The sequence below is a fragment of the Alosa sapidissima genome, chromosome 8 (assembly GCF_018492685.1).
Source record: "Alosa sapidissima isolate fAloSap1 chromosome 8, fAloSap1.pri, whole genome shotgun sequence".
NCBI classification, from domain to species: Eukaryota; Metazoa; Chordata; class Actinopteri; order Clupeiformes; family Clupeidae; genus Alosa; species Alosa sapidissima.
Window position 1 is genome coordinate 29,274,577 of NC_055964.1, and position 17,696 is coordinate 29,292,272.

The 17,696-nt window shown below is 46.3% G+C and overlaps 2 protein-coding genes and 1 long non-coding RNA gene across 5 annotated transcripts in view; 2 read left to right on the top strand and 1 right to left on the bottom strand.

Moving 5' to 3' along the window:
• The window catches only part of LOC121714945 (tripartite motif-containing protein 16-like), a 1,397,702-nt gene that overhangs the window by 60,937 nt on the left and 1,319,069 nt on the right, over nucleotides 1-17,696 (top strand). The window lies entirely within an intron of this gene.
• dock5 (dedicator of cytokinesis 5) overlaps nucleotides 1-17,696 on the bottom strand; it is a 47,529-nt gene that overhangs the window by 23,938 nt on the left and 5,895 nt on the right. The window contains exons 2-21 of one of the 2 annotated variants that reach the window (XM_042100147.1): nucleotides 14,681-14,764; nucleotides 14,072-14,112; nucleotides 13,534-13,589; nucleotides 13,339-13,435; nucleotides 12,777-12,925; nucleotides 12,146-12,281; nucleotides 11,320-11,477; nucleotides 11,050-11,131; nucleotides 10,598-10,727; nucleotides 10,129-10,201; nucleotides 9,591-9,733; nucleotides 8,927-9,052; nucleotides 8,701-8,825; nucleotides 4,307-4,405; nucleotides 3,948-4,020; nucleotides 3,761-3,864; nucleotides 2,168-2,345; nucleotides 1,468-1,565; nucleotides 1,176-1,265; nucleotides 998-1,098 (exon numbers count right to left, since the gene is read on the bottom strand). In XM_042100147.1, coding sequence (XP_041956081.1) covers nucleotides 998-1,098; nucleotides 1,176-1,265; nucleotides 1,468-1,565; nucleotides 2,168-2,345; nucleotides 3,761-3,864; nucleotides 3,948-4,020; nucleotides 4,307-4,405; nucleotides 8,701-8,825; nucleotides 8,927-9,052; nucleotides 9,591-9,733; nucleotides 10,129-10,201; nucleotides 10,598-10,727; nucleotides 11,050-11,131; nucleotides 11,320-11,477; nucleotides 12,146-12,281; nucleotides 12,777-12,925; nucleotides 13,339-13,435; nucleotides 13,534-13,589; nucleotides 14,072-14,112; nucleotides 14,681-14,764 — 2,143 coding nt within the window. Of the gene's footprint in view, nucleotides 1-997; nucleotides 1,099-1,175; nucleotides 1,266-1,467; nucleotides 1,566-2,167; nucleotides 2,346-3,760; nucleotides 3,865-3,947; nucleotides 4,021-4,306; nucleotides 4,406-8,700; nucleotides 8,826-8,926; nucleotides 9,053-9,590; nucleotides 9,734-10,089; nucleotides 10,202-10,597; nucleotides 10,728-11,049; nucleotides 11,132-11,319; nucleotides 11,478-12,145; nucleotides 12,282-12,776; nucleotides 12,926-13,338; nucleotides 13,436-13,533; nucleotides 13,590-14,071; nucleotides 14,113-14,680; nucleotides 14,765-17,696 lie in introns of those variants that run through there. The other variant, XM_042100148.1, reaches the window with a different exon arrangement.
• LOC121714999 lies at nucleotides 466-4,597 on the top strand. The gene is made up of 3 exons (XR_006033500.1): nucleotides 466-476; nucleotides 3,286-3,301; nucleotides 4,522-4,597. It is a non-coding gene; the product is annotated as an uncharacterized LOC121714999 (long non-coding RNA).

The window sequence follows — 17,696 nt, forward strand, 5'->3', positions numbered from 1 at the left end:
GCCCCTTAGCTGTTGTAAAATCAGTGTAACCTACGGACTCAATGGGTTATTGCTTTTCTAAAACTGTTACTATAAATACCTGGCAAACTGTTACTATAAATACCTGGCAAAGTTTCATAAAGTAAAGGCACAGCAACGAGAAATGTAACAATTTATTCATAGATAATCATTCTTCTGCCAAGAAATATATTTCCTCTATCTGAATGGTTGCCAAGCAACGTCGAGACGCAGCTACTTTAACTTTTGTATCAAGTTATGGTAGCGCACTAATATAGAACGAAATACGGTCAAGGTGTATTTTTATGCTGCATTTTACAACGGCATCGAATGTGAGTCAGCCAATCACAACCAAGGACCGGAACTATCAGTTTTAGAATAAGCCATTCCTACTGGCTTGGCTGACATCTTATTCTTATGGTATGTGTTAGGAACTTGATATTTTCAGTGCAACATCAATGTAGAAAAAAACAAAATCAGTGCAAACTGTCAACAAGCTCTCCAAACACTTCTAGCTACTACACACGCACTTACCATGCACTTCCCTTTTTTCCATCCCTCCTCTACCTCGTTCTTCTACCACTTTCTGCTCCTACCACACTTTGACTAGTACTTGTATAATGTCTGTCCTCTTGTCCTCTAGTAATAGTATTAAGTGATGTAGTTGGTCAAGGAAAACTGTGTTGGTCAAGGCAAACTGTTGGTCAAGGCAAATTGTGTTCGTCAGGGTAAACTGTGTTCGTCAGGGTAAACTGTGTTCGTCAGGGCAAACTGTGTTCGTCAGGGCAAACTGTGTTCGTCAGGGCAAACTGTGTTCGTCAGGGCAATCTGTGTTCGTCAGGGCAATCTGTGTTTGTCAGGGCAAACTGTGTTGGTCAGGGCAAATTGTGTTGGTCAGGGCAAATTGTGTTGGTCAGGGCAAGCTGTGTTCGTCAGGGTAAACTGTGTTTGTCAGGGCAAATTGTATGTGTCAGGGTGTCAGCAGGAAGGCGTGACATACACATAGGCCAGGGTGGCGCTGAAGTGCTTGTTGATGTAGGTCTCCAGAACAGGGTTGAAGTGCTGAAACTTGATGTCTCCGATCAAAGAGATGATGAACACCTGCACCACAAAAAACAATGTGATGAGGTGTGATGACCTACACACACAAACACACACACACACACAAAAAAACTCACCAGAGCGTTGAACACCAGCGTGTCGTAGGTGTCCTTCTGACACATGTCCATCATAATGTTGAAGACGGCATCCAGGGTGTCCTGCAGGAACTGCAAACCCACATTCAGAGAGTTACTGACAGCACTCATACACACACACACACACACACACACACACACACACACATTCAAATGAATGCAAATGCACACACACACACACACACATGCTCGCAAACACACACACATTCACATGCTCGCAAACACACACAGATTCACATGCTTGCAAACAACACACACACACACCCACACACACCTTGACAATCTCTCCCCCTTCCACCTCCATGAGCCTCTGAAGGTTCTGCTCCAGCTCCTCGGGGTTAGACCTCCAGTTCAACAACCCCAACAGATCCACTGCAACACACACACACACACACACACACACACACACACACACAGGGTCAACAACAATGTTAAGCATACCCAAGATTCCCCCACACCACTTGAAGACAGGGTGTGTGTGTGTATGTGTGTGTGTGTGTGTGTGTGTGTGTGTGTGTATGTGTGTGTGTGTGTACGTGCCTTCCACCTCCCCTGATGTTGTGTTTTTAGACCGAGACAGAAGGGAAGTACTTATACTTGAAATAGGATGTGTGTACGATCTCTACATGGACATGGCTTTTAATGATAAAATCATGAAGTACCAACCCATACGGACAAAACTATGCGACCTAGGCTATCAGTGCAAGCTAGTGGTGTTGATCTTTGGCAGCTTGGGGCATGTCCACAATCTTGTTTTCAGTGGGTTAAGGCTGACAGGGCTCTCCAGCAGAAAAACAAAACAGCTAGCAAAGTTTTGCTCCATATCTGCAGTTATAGGCAGCCTTGCAGTATGGCGCAGGAGATGTTTTTTGTACCCCTGAATACCATTGAGTGACAAAGCCCTATCTTATCTCTTGAAATATGATTTGTGGATTTAAATAAAGCATTAATGTGTGCTGTGGCAGTGCCCTCACCGTTCTGGGTGAGCTTGGTGGAGCAGGTGAGGGAGGCGATCTGGAAGCTGTCCTTGGTGACGGGGATGGCGCCGGAGGGGTGGAAGGACTTCCCCGTCTGACGCTCTCGCTCCTCCACCTCCCCCCAGGACCCGGGCAGCGTCAGGTAGGTGCTGGCCTCCTCCACCTTCTTCTCCACCTGAAGGGGACAAGTTCAAGTTTCAAGTTTAAGTTTCACTTTATTTATCCTTAGAAAAGGAAATTTAGTGCGCAACAGGATGTCTAAAACACATACACAGAAAAGCACCACCAGATGCCAACAATATTGTAAATACGCAGAGGGCAGAGGGACCATGGAGACCTCAGGGTGCCTTACTGAGCCCAACCCCACCGTAACCACAGAAGCAGGAACCAGGAAGAGAAACTTCAGCACCACACTGGAAGAGTGAGCAGGCATGCCCCACATAATCCTCTAATGTAAACTATATAAGATGGCTAAACTGTCAATTTAGAATGTCTGCGCGTGACGTACCGGGGTTCTATCACACCACCAGCGGTCTGGAATGCATATCCAATCGAATATCACATACTCTTGCATCTTCATATAAACAAAGATTTCCCCCTGAGAATGCTTGTCTAAACGCGAATAAAAAAATGAAGACGAGACGCTACTTCTGCGTCTTCTCTTTTCATCGTCACCGTATAAACATAGCCTTTAGCAAACTTCAGAAACAGGCACAGACACAGACACAGACAGACAGACACAGACAGACAGACAGACGTGGGCAAACTTCAGAAACAGGCACAGACACAGACACAGACACAGACAGACGTGGGCAAACTTCAGAAACAGGCACAGACACAGACACAGACACAGACAGACAGACGTGGGCAAACTTCAGAAACAGGCACAGACACAGACAGACACAGACACAGACACAGACAGACACAGACAGACACAGACAGACACAGACAGACAGACGTGGGCAAACTTCAGAAACAGGCACAGACAGACACAGACAGACACAGACAGACAGACGTGGGCAAACTTCAGAAACAGGCACAGACACAGACACAGACACAGACACAGACAGACAGACGTGGGCAAACTTCCGAAACAGGCACAGACACAGACACAGACACAGATAGACAGACGTGGGCAAACTTCAGAAACAGGCACAGACACAGACACAGACACAGACAGACAGACATGGGCAAACTTCCGAAACAGGCACAGACACAGACACAGACAGACACAGACACAGACACAGATAGACAGACGTGGGCAAACTTCAGAAACAGGCACAGACACAGACACAGACACAGACAGACACAGACACAGACACAGACACAGACAGACACAGACACAGACAAACTTCAGAAACAGGCACAGACACAGACACAGACACAGACAGACAGACGTGGGCAAACTTCAGAAACAGGCACAGACACAGACACAGACACAGACACAGACACAGACAAACTTCAGAAACAGGCACAGGCACAGACACAGACAGACAGACACAGACACAGACACAGGCAGACAGACGTGGGGAAACTTCAGGCACAGACACAGACACAGACAGACACAGACACAGACAGACGTGGGCAAACCTTGTAGACGATGAGGTCGTGTCTGCCGTCCCGTAGGGTGGTGCCGTCGGTCCTCATCAGCTTCATGTACGCCATGCCGAATGGCTTCTCGGACTTGTCCCGGGCTGAAACACACACAAGGGGCTTTAGCGAGGGGGCCGCTTCTCCCAGCGGACACCACAGAGACTGATCCTTACTTGATACTCACAGTCCTGAGACGAACGGTGCCTGAACATAAACCTCAGGTGACATTGGCACACATCCTCAATGGGAATCGCTACCTGGAGTTCGGAGAGACAGAGGGAGAGAGAGGAGAGGGTAAGAGAGAGAGAGAGAGAGAGAGAGAGAGAGAGAGAGAGAGAGAGGAGGGGATAAAGAGAGAGAGAGAGAGAAGGAGGGAGAGAGAGAGAAGAGAGAGAGAGGAAGGGAGAAAGAGAGAGGGGGTTAAAAGAAAGAGCAAAGGAGAGAGAAAAAGAAACAGAGAGGACAGAACTGGTCAGTTCATCATTTTATAGAACATAGGTGACATGAAGACACTGATGGAGCCCCAGTGGTGGTGGACTGTACCTTGACTGTCTCGTTCCAGCAGGGCTGCTTGACCTGGTAGTAGATGACGGATTTGTACTCGGTGATGCCATCATATCCAGCTCCAGGGAATAAGGCTTTCTGTCAGGGGACAACAAGTCACTCGTGAAAACCATTTCCTCTCCAATCATGTTGTGTTGCCTGAGCACTCAGAACACTGTGCACAGTATGTATGTGTGCGTTCAGTGTGTGCAGAGTTCTTGCAGGTTTCAGTAAGTCAAATTTAAGACCTTTTTAAGACATTTTAAGACCATAAAGATTGAAATGTAAGACCTACACAACGCATTACCAAAAAATATTCAAATCAAAGAAATTTTGAAAATCATTGAAAAGTCGTTGAAAAAGCATTAATTTAATTTACAGATAAAGCAATCACAGTAGTAACCTTCCACACCCAACATCTACAACCCAACTGCTTTTGACATTGCTCACTTGTAGTATACTCAAGGAATATCCGTGTCACGTGCCAAATGCCCTTAACCTTAAGCCCAAAATGAAAATAATCTAAAACAAACTTGCCCTCAAATAGAAAAGATTTCATCAAGGAAGTAAAAAATGAGACTGGAGTGTAAACTGGGTGTGAAAGTGTGTTTTGGGTGGACACTCTGCACTTGTGTGTGTGTGTTTTGGGTGGACACTCTGCACTTGTGTGTGTGTGTTTTGGGTGGACACTCTGCACTTGTGTGTGTGTGTTTTGGGTGGACACTCTGCACTTGTGTGTGTGTGTTTTGGGTGGACACTCTGCACTTGTGTGCGTTTGTGTGTGTGTGTTTTGGGTGGACACTCTGCACTTGTGTGCGTGTGTTTTGGGTGGACACTCTGCACTTGTGTGTGTGTGTTTTGGGTGGACACTCTGCACTTGTGTGCGTTTGTGTGTGTGTGTGTTTTGGGTGGACACTCTGCACTTGTGTGCGTGTGTTTTGGGTGGACACTCTGCACTTGTGTGTGTGTGTTTTGGGTGGACACTCTGCACTTGTGTGTGTGTGTTTTGGGTGGACACTCTGCACTTGTGTGCGTTTGTGTGTGTGTGTGTTTTGGGTGGACACTCTGCACTTGTGTGCGTTTGTGTGTGTGTGTGTTTTGGGTGGACACTCTGCACTTGTGTGCGTTTGTGTGTGTGTGTGTTTTGGGTGGACACTCTGCACTTGTGTGCGTTTGTGTGTGTGTGTGTTTTGGGTGGACACTCTGCACTTGTGTGCGTTTGTGTGTGTGTGTGTTTTGGGTGGACACTCTGCACTTGTGTGCGTTTGTGTGTGTGTGTGTTTTGGGTGGACACTCTGCACTTGTGTGCGTTTGTGTGTGTGTGTGTTTTGGGTGGACACTCTGCACTTGTGTGCGTTTGTGTGTGTGTTTTGGGTGGACACTCTGCACTTGTGTGCGTTTGTGTGTGTGTTTTGGGTGGACACTCTGCACTTGTGTGCGTTTGTGTGTGTGTGTGTTTTGGGTGGACACTCTGCACTTGTGTGCGTTTGTGTGTGTGTTTGCATGAGAATGTGTGTGGGTGGGGTATGTGTATGAGCCTTGTTAAGGACGTTGTTAGGCTTACAGTATTTTGGGGGAGCTGAAACCACCTAAAGATGATCAAAAGCCCTCCTAAAAATACATAGTAGTAATATGCGTCCAAATTCACTTCCATTATTCTCTGTTGAATTGCTCACGGAGTACTTATCTCGCACAAGTCGCACAGACGTCACTTGAAAGAGCGAAACCGGAGCTTTCGAATGATGTTATAGCGGCTAGTGCTGATAAACAGTTTGCATTTTGCGGCTATCTTATGTTTCTCTGCATGCTCTGGCTTGTGACTCCAGCACCTTCACACCCAGAGTCCCTAATTGAATAGTTTTTTTGCAAAGTTTGCAGCTAGCCTCGTACCTGGAGCTGGGTACCACTTGTAACCAACAGCAGACATCGCTGTGATCTAGCCAGTGTTGCCACAGTTACCTTGAAAAAGTAATCTGTTAGTTACTTTTAAAATCAAGTAATCAGTAAAGTAACTAAGTTAGATTACAAGTTACTTTATTAATTACTTTCAGCAGCTGCTGACAACACCCCCCGCCGCCTAAACATAAAAATGACAACCGGTTTTGCCAAAATTCACTTTAACAGTAATGTCAACAATGTATAGCAGACATCCCAAACTGAAAAAAGTAATTTTAGGGAGGTAGCCCTTTAGCCTACTTAGATACTGAAATTCAGATGTTTGTTCAATAATGTCTAGTCAGTACACCAAATAAGGAAGGCCTATAGATAGAAATTGTGATGATAAAATATGCAGATTTTGGTAGTTTGGGCTTTTCATTTTCAACAAGAGAACAAACGGGAGAGCGCGGTGTTTGCAAAGAAAAAGCTTTTCATGTAGCCTTGGCAACTAGCCATCTAGTATAGGCCTGAATAATAGCAAATTAAATGACACTTGTTAAACTCACATCAACAAGTCTTTTGCAGCCATGGGCAATGCTACAAACAGTGCAGTGTGCAAAAATATCATTATGTTTTACTCTTACTGTATGAGACAAGGGAACACTTTTGTGTAGTCTGATGTGAAATGGGACAATGTTCCTTTTTGGGGGCCACTGACTCTGCCATGACGCTCCTGTTCCTAGATACACTGAACTGATAAATTTAGTTCGGGAGAAAAAAGATAAAAGCCCACCTATACTGAAAATTGATTGATTTAGCAAAACAGGCCAGGATGCTCTCTGTCTTGGATGCGCTTCAGGCACACACGCACCACCCCTCTCTCTCTCCCTCTCCGTTGTGTGCGCGCTAAACTCAGATGCACACGCGATTTGAATTCCCGGTCTGGCTTGCGCGCTCTTGTTCATTCTAGACTCTGATCTGAACCAATGTTTTGAGAGCAGCATTCTGCTGGTTTTGTTACAAGTGTAACAAAGACGCTAGAGCTCTGCTTTGCAAGCTACGACTCTTACGACGAATACTTTTTTGCTACTTTGTAATAACTTTCTGCGGCCAGCGTTTTTGGAAATGAACGATGGTAAAATATTTTTTAGACCTGACTAAATTAATTTTAAAACCACAACTTTCAGTGTCCCGCTGGCGGGACGGTTACCCCCCTCCCCCACATTCTAAATCAATTGTATGCACCATATTGCTATGTAGCATAGTAATGTTATACACCATTTCAAAGCTTTAACTCTTGGGAATCCAAAAATGACAACTTTTTTTCATGTACAATCTGTATAGTGCTTTATATTCTCAGATTAATCTTATTATGTCTCAATTAAATTTTATCCAAAATGCCCCCCTCCCCCCCTTCCGCTTTTGGTGCTACCCTGACTTCTGGCTGCAGTGTAGCTGCAGCACAATAAGTAGATGCAACATATTGGGTACTGAAATATTCACAAGAATCCATAGAAATTGAATCTTCATGTTGTGTTATCCAATATTAGTTGTACAGATGTATAGTCTATCTTATACACGCTCATTGAACCAACAAAGTAAATGCAAAAATAGAGACATTTTTGTAATCATTACATATTTAGTGTAGTCATTCCATATCAGAACCCCTGAAGTATAATCCAAATACAAGCATGAAACCTCAAAGTGTTACCTTTCATTTGAGACCAGGATTATGCTTCTACACAAAGGGGTTCATGTGCAGTAAGTATTTGATTGTCAGTTTGCATTTTGGATAACAAAAAGTCCTATGGGGAGTATCCATAGGCATTTTACAAAACGCATGTGGTCAGTTCAGAGATGCTTGTAATCCGGCAGAAAGAAAAAACTATATTCTAGCCTCTGTAACTCTTAGTGAGTACATCACACATTTATTTTGACTGTTTCCTACAAAAGCTAGAGGTTCTCAGCTTTCTATAGAGGTGCAACATTTGATGGTAGGCCCCAGAAGAGGTGGGAACAATGCCCTTGTAAATAGGCACAGTGCAATTTCAGGCAAAAACTTGAAATTCTTTTTGAGAGTTAAGCTGTGTTAAGACCTCGGAATGAAAATCTGGCCGTTTTTAAGACGTTTTAAGGCTTTAAATTTAAAGTTCTGAAGTTTAGGCTTTTTAAGACTTTTTAAGACCCCGCGGGAACCCTGTGTGTGTGTGTGTGTGTGTGTGCTCAGTATGTGTGTGTGTGTGTGTGTGTGTGTGTGTGTGTGTGCTCATTATGTGTGTGTGTCTTCAATATGTTTGTGTGTCTTCAGTATTTGTGTGTGTGTCTTTAATATGTGTGTGTGTGTGTCTTTAGTGTGTGTGTGTGTCTTCAGTATGTGTGTGTGTGTGTTCAGTGTGTATGTGTGTGTGCTCAGTGTGTGAGTGTTTGTGTGTTCAGTATTTGTGTGTGTGTGTTCAGTGTGTATGTGTGTGTGCTCAGTGTGTGAGTGTTTGTGTGTTCAGCATGTGTGTGGGTACCTCTACTGGGGTTCCATTTTCATCATGGACACTCAGCAGCACTTCCACGTTCTTGGGCGTCTTTTTTTTGCCCCGGTCAAACTCCCCCTGAAGCAGTGTCACGTAGATGTCATTCCTCACGTACCCTGTTGGAAAAGCAGGAATGTGATGCTGTCGGGAATGCCGTGAATGCCGTGGTACTCCTCACACAGATCTCAGGGAGATGAAGAAGTCAACACATACACACCTGGGAGTATGATCTCTGGAAAGCCCATCTTCCTGACGATGGCCGTCGAGCGGTCCAGAAAGTGAGAATAGTCCTTCTGCACCTGCGCCAGGTCTCCCGGCAACAGCTTCAGAGTCACAAACAACCCTGATGAGGTCAGAGCAGAGAGAATTCAGAGTGGTAACCTAGTGCAGGCATCACTGGATTAACCTAGAGCCAACCTAGAGCGTAAACCTATTGCAAGCCTAATCACTGGATTAACCTAGAGCCAACCTAGAGCGTAAACCTAGTCCAAGCCTAATCACTGGATTAACCTAGAGCCAACCTAGAGCGTAAACCTAGTCCAAACCTAATCACTGGATTAACCTAGAGCGTAAACCTAGTCCAAGCCTAATCACTGGATTAACCTAGTGCCAACCTAGAGCGTAAAACTAGTGCAAGCCTAATCACTGGATTAACCTAGAGCGTAAAACTAGTGCAAGCCTAATCACTGGATTAACCTAGAGCGTAAAACTAGTGCAAGCCTAATCACTGGATTAACCTAGCGGCAACCTAGAGGCAACCTAGCACATGCCCACTGCCCATCGCCCACCTTACGCATATCACTGGATACACAAAGATGCAAAGAGGGAAAATCAATTGCATATCCAATCAGTGTGAGTGAGTGATGAGTGTTTACATGTACCTTGGCCTTTATGGTTGACCTCACGGTTAGCGATGACCTTGTTGAAGATGGCCGTGAGGGGCTCGTTCTCCCCGATAATCTTCGATGGAATCAAAGGAGACATGATCAGCTGCCTCTGACGGATGTAAGTTTCCATGGCAATTCTAGAGATATGGAAAAAATCAGTTAGCAAGAGATGGAAACTGAGCAAGAGTGGTATTTACATGGGCAGATTCACATAATGTAATCCAATCTACATACAATCACTCAATAAGCCAGGCTCTGGCAGGGACTTACTACTGGAAGTGACCACTGGGAGGGACTTACTGCTAGAAGTGACCAATGGGAGGGACTTACAGCTGGAGGTGGATGGAGTGACCAATGGGAGGGGAAAGAAGTGACCAATAGGAGGGACTTATTGCTGAAGGTGGATGAAGCGACCAATGGGAGGGACTTAGTGATGGAGGTGCAAGAAGTGACCAATCGGAGGGGAAAGAAGTAACCAATGGGAGTGACTTACTGCTGGAAGGGGATAAAGTAACCAATGGGAGTGACCTACTGCTGGAAGGGGATAAAGTGCTGTTTGTCCTCATCATCAGCTTTCCCGTGAGCGATATCCGTGATGTCCATCACTGCGGGCACAACACAGGACGTGTTCATGTAAACTACACACTGCACAGGACATCGCAATCCTAACACACCACACACACCCCCTTACCTGCCACCTCAAATGCCTCCTCAGCTCTTCTGCCCCATGAACTGCCACCCAAAGGGTCTCCTTATTGCCCCTATCCCCCTTACCCACCCCCTTTCCTGCCACCCCATAATGCCTTCTCAGCTCTCCTGCCCCCTAAACTGCCACCCAAAGGGTCTCCTTAATGCCCCTACCCCCCTAACCTGCCACCCCAAAAGAACCTCCTTAATGCTCCCTACCCTCCTTATGGGCTACCCCAAAGGGCCTCCTTAATGCCCCTACCCCCCTTACCTGCCACCCCAAAGGGTCTCCTTAATGCCCCTACCCCCCTTACCTGCCACCCCAAAGGGTCTCCTCAGCCCTCCCGTGTGCTTCCTGCCCTCTTTGAGCTCCATGGAGCCCACCCTGATGATCTGGCACACCAGGAATAGACGCGGACGGATCAGGTCACTGCTGCTCAGGTCCTACACGAGAGAAACACACACACACACACACACACACACACACACACACACACACACACACACAAAATGATTGGATGATGTACAGAGACTTACATGAGGAGGAATCACAAACAGACTCATCAGAGGAATCACAAACAGACTCATCAGAGGGATCACAAACAGACTCATCAGAGAAATCACAAACAGACTTTCATCAGAAGAATCATAAACAGACTCAGCAGAGGAATCACAAACAGACGTTGATCAGTGATGAAATGCTAAGTGGATTATATGGGCCATTTCAGATGACTGGTGGAGGTGTGTTAAAGGCGGAGGCTCTTACAGTGAAGAGAGCTGGCAGGTTGTTGAGTTTCTCAATCTCTTTGGGCATGCCTGTGCTATCCCAGCGCACCAGGAAGTTCTCACTGCGGGAAACACACACAACATCTCAGCACACACACACACACACACACACACACACACACACACCACATCTCAGTGCCCACACACACACACACATCTCAGTACACACACACACACACACGTCACAAGCTCAGAGCCTTGCATGCCTACATCTAAGCACCAGAAAAAAGGGTGTGGGGCCATGTCTGACCTGATGACCTCTGATTGGTCAGGGTCGTAGATTGACATGAGCAACTCTGCATCCTCGCCGATGTTGCAGACAAAGTTCTTGAGGTTAATCAAGAGGCTGTAGGTGTGTACCGTGCTGAAGAGAGTCTGACGCCGCATCTCCAGGTTCTGCAGACGACTCTGGCAACACCAAAAAAAAAAAAAAAACACTGATGTTTACATGCACAGCAATAATCCAACTACTGACCTCATAAGACAATATTGTGATTATGTTGTTCACAAATGTTGTTGATAGGATATTCCATTTATATTCCCGTTTACATGTAACACAGGATATGTATTATTACTACGGTAGCAAAGACTGTTGATTCTGTAAAACTTTCTGCACCGAAAGTTCTAACAGGATGTTATAATGCGGTTAAGGTGTGTACATGCATACAACGCACCTCAAGAATGTGACTAAATTCAGAACACTCCAGAACACTCCAGAACACTTCATTCCGGTTAAGAAAAAAGGGTGCTACTGGCACAGAAGTGTCTTATTCGGAATATTGTCTTAATATCAGAATATTAATGTCCATGTAAACAAACTCAATGACATAACAGACACACAGCACTGAAGGCTACACAATAAATATGTCTGATAAATATGACAGCACTCTCGTGTAACTCCTCTGTAAGACATGCATTGCAAATAGTCCATCTGTTTCCATAATAGCACATGCTGGACATGGAGATCAGCTGGTTGTGTGATCAGCACAAGAGGGTCAGAGGGGACCGTCTGGAGATGGCCTTTAACCTCTGGCTCCTGAGAGGAATGTGACCTCTGACCCCCGACCCCCACTGACCTTTTCCTCCTGGATGCGCTCGTTGATGCTCGCCGAGGCCGACTCGTGGGCCCGGAACAGGCTCACGGTGCTGGTGCAGTCGGGGTCCAGGGTGTTTCCGGACTCGTCCCGAACCACTAGATCCAAACCCAGGATCCTGCAGTGACAACAGAGCCCCACTGAATGAGTAACATAATGCCATTCATGTGCATTAATCTAATGAATAATATGCCTGACTTACAGTAGTTACATCTGATAGCAACACAGAATCTCTCTGATTTACACACAAGCTGAGGGAGGGGGCGGGGTATGAAATATGACTGTGCACATCTGTAGCTGATGAATGATAAGTCACACTGAAAGCCTTGAGCAGGAGAACTTAGTGGGACTGTCCTATACCGTACACCGGTCTGCCACACACATCTCCACACAGACCCATTAGCGCGCACGCGAGCACACACACACACACACACACACACACACACACAGACACACCCCTCCCTTAGCACACACTCAAAGCCTTCTTGGCCGCAACTGATAAATGGCACAATAGACAATAAGAACACACACACACACACACACACACGCAAAGTACAAACACAAAGTACAAACACAAAGTACACATGGACTGTGTGTGAAGCGGTGCACCTACCGGTTGCCGTAGTCGATCTTAGCGGTGACCTTCTTCTTGAGCTCCACCAGATCGTCCTTGGGCAGGGTCCCGGAGACGATCTGCGAGCGGTACTCCATCAGGCTGTAGGCCATTTGCTGCACGCTCCGGAACAGCGTGCTCTTGTTGTTCTGCAGCACAGAGGGGAGAGCTCTCACACACACACTATGATACACACCACACCACACACACACACACCACACACACACACACACACACACACAACACACACACAACACACACAAACACACACACACACACACACACACACAGCAGAGCAATGTGCTCTTGTTGCACTTCACAGACCTTACCCTGGCCAGCAGGAGGTGTTTCCTTTCCCAATGTGCTTACCACGTACTGTAGAGCTGGTGCCATATTTGAGCCCATATGTGCTTTAGTGCTTACCACGTAGAGCTGGTGCCATATTTGTGCCCATATGTGCTTTAGTGCTTACCACGTAGAGCTGGTGCCATATCTGTTCCCATATGTGCTTTAGTGCTTACCACGTAGAGCTAGTGCCATATTTGTGCCCATATGTGCTTACCACGTATAGCTTGTGCCATATCTGTGCCCACTCTCGCAGCGTAGCTGCCAGCTCCTGAACCAGGGGCAGGTCAGTGGGGATGACCGTCTCCTCAGCGCTAAAGGACACACAACACAAAACCACACACTGGCAAATGGCAAAGACAAAAGAGAGAGAGAGTGTGTGTGTGTGTGTGTGTAGCCATCTTTGTCTTACCCGCTGCCCTCAACCTTGGCCTCTTTCAGATGAATGTATGAAGCTGGGAAAATGCCCTGGACAGACATGAAAACATCAACAGTTACACACACACACACACGTCACACACACAGGTTCAGGTTGAAGGAACACACAAATGCTTTGGGAAACTTCTATACCTTTTAGTTTTGGTGTAACCCAGTCCCAGTGAATTATGCTAAGCTAGGCTAACAGTGTGTCAGCCTGGGTTATTGCATGCAGAGAAGTGAATGGTAGGTATTCTTTTATTTAACACTGGAGTAGACGGCAAAAAAAGCACATTTCCCAAAAGTTTAGTGTGTTTCTTTGATCTGTGATCAGTATTATTGTCCGAGTATTATTGACCGAGTTCCATTATCAGCATCATAGTTGTTCCCACAAGGCTTCCGTTTTAACATTCCATATGTTATCTTAATGCAGAGGAAGTAGATTGGGAACAAAATAGAATGTTCAAGCATTATTTTTGTTTATGTTGTTGAAAGGGTCTATAGGTTCCAGAGGGAGCATGAAAGAAGAGCACCTTCTGGGATTTCTGCCGCAGTGTGTGTCCTCTGTACCATCCTACAGGGATAAGAAAAAAAAAACACAGCTATCAGCACCAACAACACAGTTATCAGCACCAAATCACAACAGAGTAATCAGCCTCAACACAACATCGGCATAGACGTCCAACTGTCACTACCAAGTGCCAACACAAGATCACAGCATAGTTATCAGCACCAACACAACATCAGCATCAAGATCCTAATGTTGTGCAACATTACACAAGTACAAACAAAGCTCCTGCTCACAGGTGAGAAGTTAAGGCTTTTTTCCTGCTCACATGTGAGAAGTTAAGGCTTTTTTCCTGCTCACAGGTGAGGAGTCAAGGCTAGTTTCCTGCTCACTGGTGAACAGTCGGGGCTCACTTCCTGCTCACAGGTGAAGAATCAAGGCCAATTTCCTGCTCACAGGTGAGCAGTCAAGGCTTGTTTCCTGCTCACAGGTAAGCAGTCAAGGATCGTTTCCTGCTCACAGGTGAGCAGTCAAGGATCGTAGCCTGCTCACAGGTGAGCAGTCAAGGATCGTCTCCGGCTCATAGGTGAGCAGTCGAGGCTTGAGTCGGGGCTTGTTTCCTACTCACACTCACCTTCAAACATCTCCAGTATGTGCACGGTGTCCCCCACCCGCAGACTGAGCTCCTGCTCGCCCAGCGCTTCATAGTTATAGACGGCTGGAGAGAGAGAGAGAGGGAGGGAGGGAGGGGTTGAGTGTGTAGAGAAAAGAGAGAGAAAACAGGAAGGGAGAGAGAGAGAGTGGGGTGAGAGAGGGAGTGAAGAAGTGACAGTATTGCACAAACAAGAAAGAGAGAGCACTGCCAACTGCCCACTCTATCCCCACTTCACTGCCCACTTCACTGCCCACTTCACTGCCCACTCTATCCCCACTTCACTGCCCACTCTATCCCCACTTCACTGCCCACTCTATCCCCACTTCACTGCCCACTCTATCCCCACTTCACTGCCCACTCTATCCCCACTTCACTGCCCACTCTATCCCCACTTCACTGCCCACTTCACTGCCCACTCTATCCCCACTTCACTACCCACTTCACTGCCAACTTCACTGCCCACTCTATCCCCACTTCACTGCCAACTTCACTGCCCACTTCACTGCCCACTTCACTGCCCACTTCACTGCCCACTCTATCCCCACTTCACTGCCCACTCTATCCCCACTTCACTGCCCACTCTATCCCCACTCTATCCCCACTTCACTGCCCACTTCACTGCCCACTCTATCCCCACTTCACTGCCCACTTCACTGCCCACTTCACTGCCCACTCTCTCCCCACTTCACTGCCCACTTCACTGCCCACTTCACTGCCAACTTCACTGCCAACTTCACTGCCCACTCTATCCCCACTCCACTGCCCACTCTCTACCCACTTCACTGCCCACTTCACTGCCCACTTCACTGCCAACTTCACTGCCCACTCTATCCCCACTTCACTGCCAACTCCACTGCCCACTCTATCCCCACTTCACTGCCCACTCTATCCCCACTTCACTGCCCACTCTATCCCCACTTCACTGCCCACTTCACTGCCCACTCTATCCCCACTTCACTGCCAACTTCACTGCCCACTTCACTGCCCACTTCACTGCCCACTTCACTGCCCACTCTATCCCCACTTCACTGCCCACTTCACTGCCCACTCTATCCCCACTTCACTGCCCACTCTATCCCCACTTCACTGCCCACTCTATCCCCACTCTATCCCCACTTCACTGCCCACTTCACTGCCCACTTCACTGCCCACTCTATCCCCACTTCACTGCCCACTTCACTGCCCACTTCACTGCCCACTTCACTGCCCACTTCACTGCCCACTCTCTCCCCACTTCACTGCCCACTTCACTGCCCACTTCACTGCCAACTTCACTGCCAACTTCACTGCCCACTCTATCCCCACTTCACTGCCCACTTCACTGCCCACTCTATCCCCACTCCACTGCCCACTCTCTACCCACTTCACTGCCCACTTCACTGCCCACTTCACTGCCAACTTCACTGCCCACTCTATCCCCACTTCACTGCCAACTCCACTGCCCACTCTATCCCCACTTCACTGCCCACTCTATCCCCACTTCACTGCCCACTCTATCCCCACTTCACTGCCCACTCTATCCCCACTTCACTGCCCACTTCACTGCCCACTCTATCCCCACTTCACTGCCCACTTCACTGCCCACTTCACTGCCCACTCTATCCCCACTTCACTGCCCACTTCACTGCCCACTTCACTGCCAACTTCACTGCCAACTTCACTGCCCGCTCTATCCCCACTTCACTGCCCACTTCACTGCCCGCTCTATGCCCTTAAGCAACACCCTATTCAATATTTATATCAATGAATTAGCAAAAATATAATAGTCCATCAACTCCAGGATCTCACCTTAAAGACTCAGAGGTAAAGTGCATGTTATTTGCAGACAATCTGTACAATGATATCATAATGTCTAAACCTATTGGACCTAAATATTAGATACTAAATAAATATGGTTAAAACACAAATCAAGATAGTCCAAAATAGATCCAGGTATCATGGCACCAAGTCAAACTTCAAATTAAACAACACAATTATTCAACACACAAATTCATACAATTCTGGGGGGTGGGGCGCTGTAGCTCAGCAGGCTACAACGCCTATACCATGAACTGATCCGAGCACCCACTGGGGTCCCAGGTTCGAGTCCGACCTGTGGTTATGTCCTGATCCCACCCCTTTCTCTCTCTCTCCCACTCACTTCTTGTCTGTCTTCACTGTCCTGTCCAAAAAAAAAAATTATACAATTCTACTGGCAATTGAATCAAGCTATACCTGAATTAAAAGACAAAGCAATGAAAGAGTTCTCTACACAATCAAAACAACAACACAACAGGAAATAGCCTACCTGAAGTAAAAAGTGACATAAACAAACCAATCACTCCAATCTGGGGACCATTATGGAATCAAGAATTTCAAAATTGGGAAACTAAAACACTCCAAAATTGCAGAATACAAAAAAAAAGAGTAATCTAATTGTATATTCATTTAAAGTCCAATGATCCAAAAAATCATACACATTGCAAGCTCTTTGGTGCCAAGAGCAGAGGTTTGAAAAGGTCAACTTGTCAACTTGTCCTGAACCACAGTTCTGCCACCATAGGGAAATATAACCCAGAAAAGACAATATGCCTGAAACTAATTTAAAAAAAAATAGAAAATTATATTGACTGGAAAAATACTATCAAAAAACCCAAAGCAAATTAGAAATGTACCAGACTATGGAACAAGATTATAAAGTGGCAGAGTATTCCAGAGTACCCCAATATTTGGAAAGCAATCACTAGGTATGGACTAAATGACCACATATTGGCCACTGAAAAAGGTAGTCATAAATAAACATGGCTATCAGGAAAAGAGAGGGTATGCTCCTTCTGCACACAAGAGGTTGAAACAGAATTTCCTTTTGCATTGTGAGAATTAAGGGCCTTTCACACCAGGAACGATAACTATAAAGATAACTATAACTATAAAAGAAGATATAGAAGATAAAAGCTTCTATATTGACCAACGATAAGGAAAGTCTCTCCTTGTGTTGATGAATGTGATGACTAAA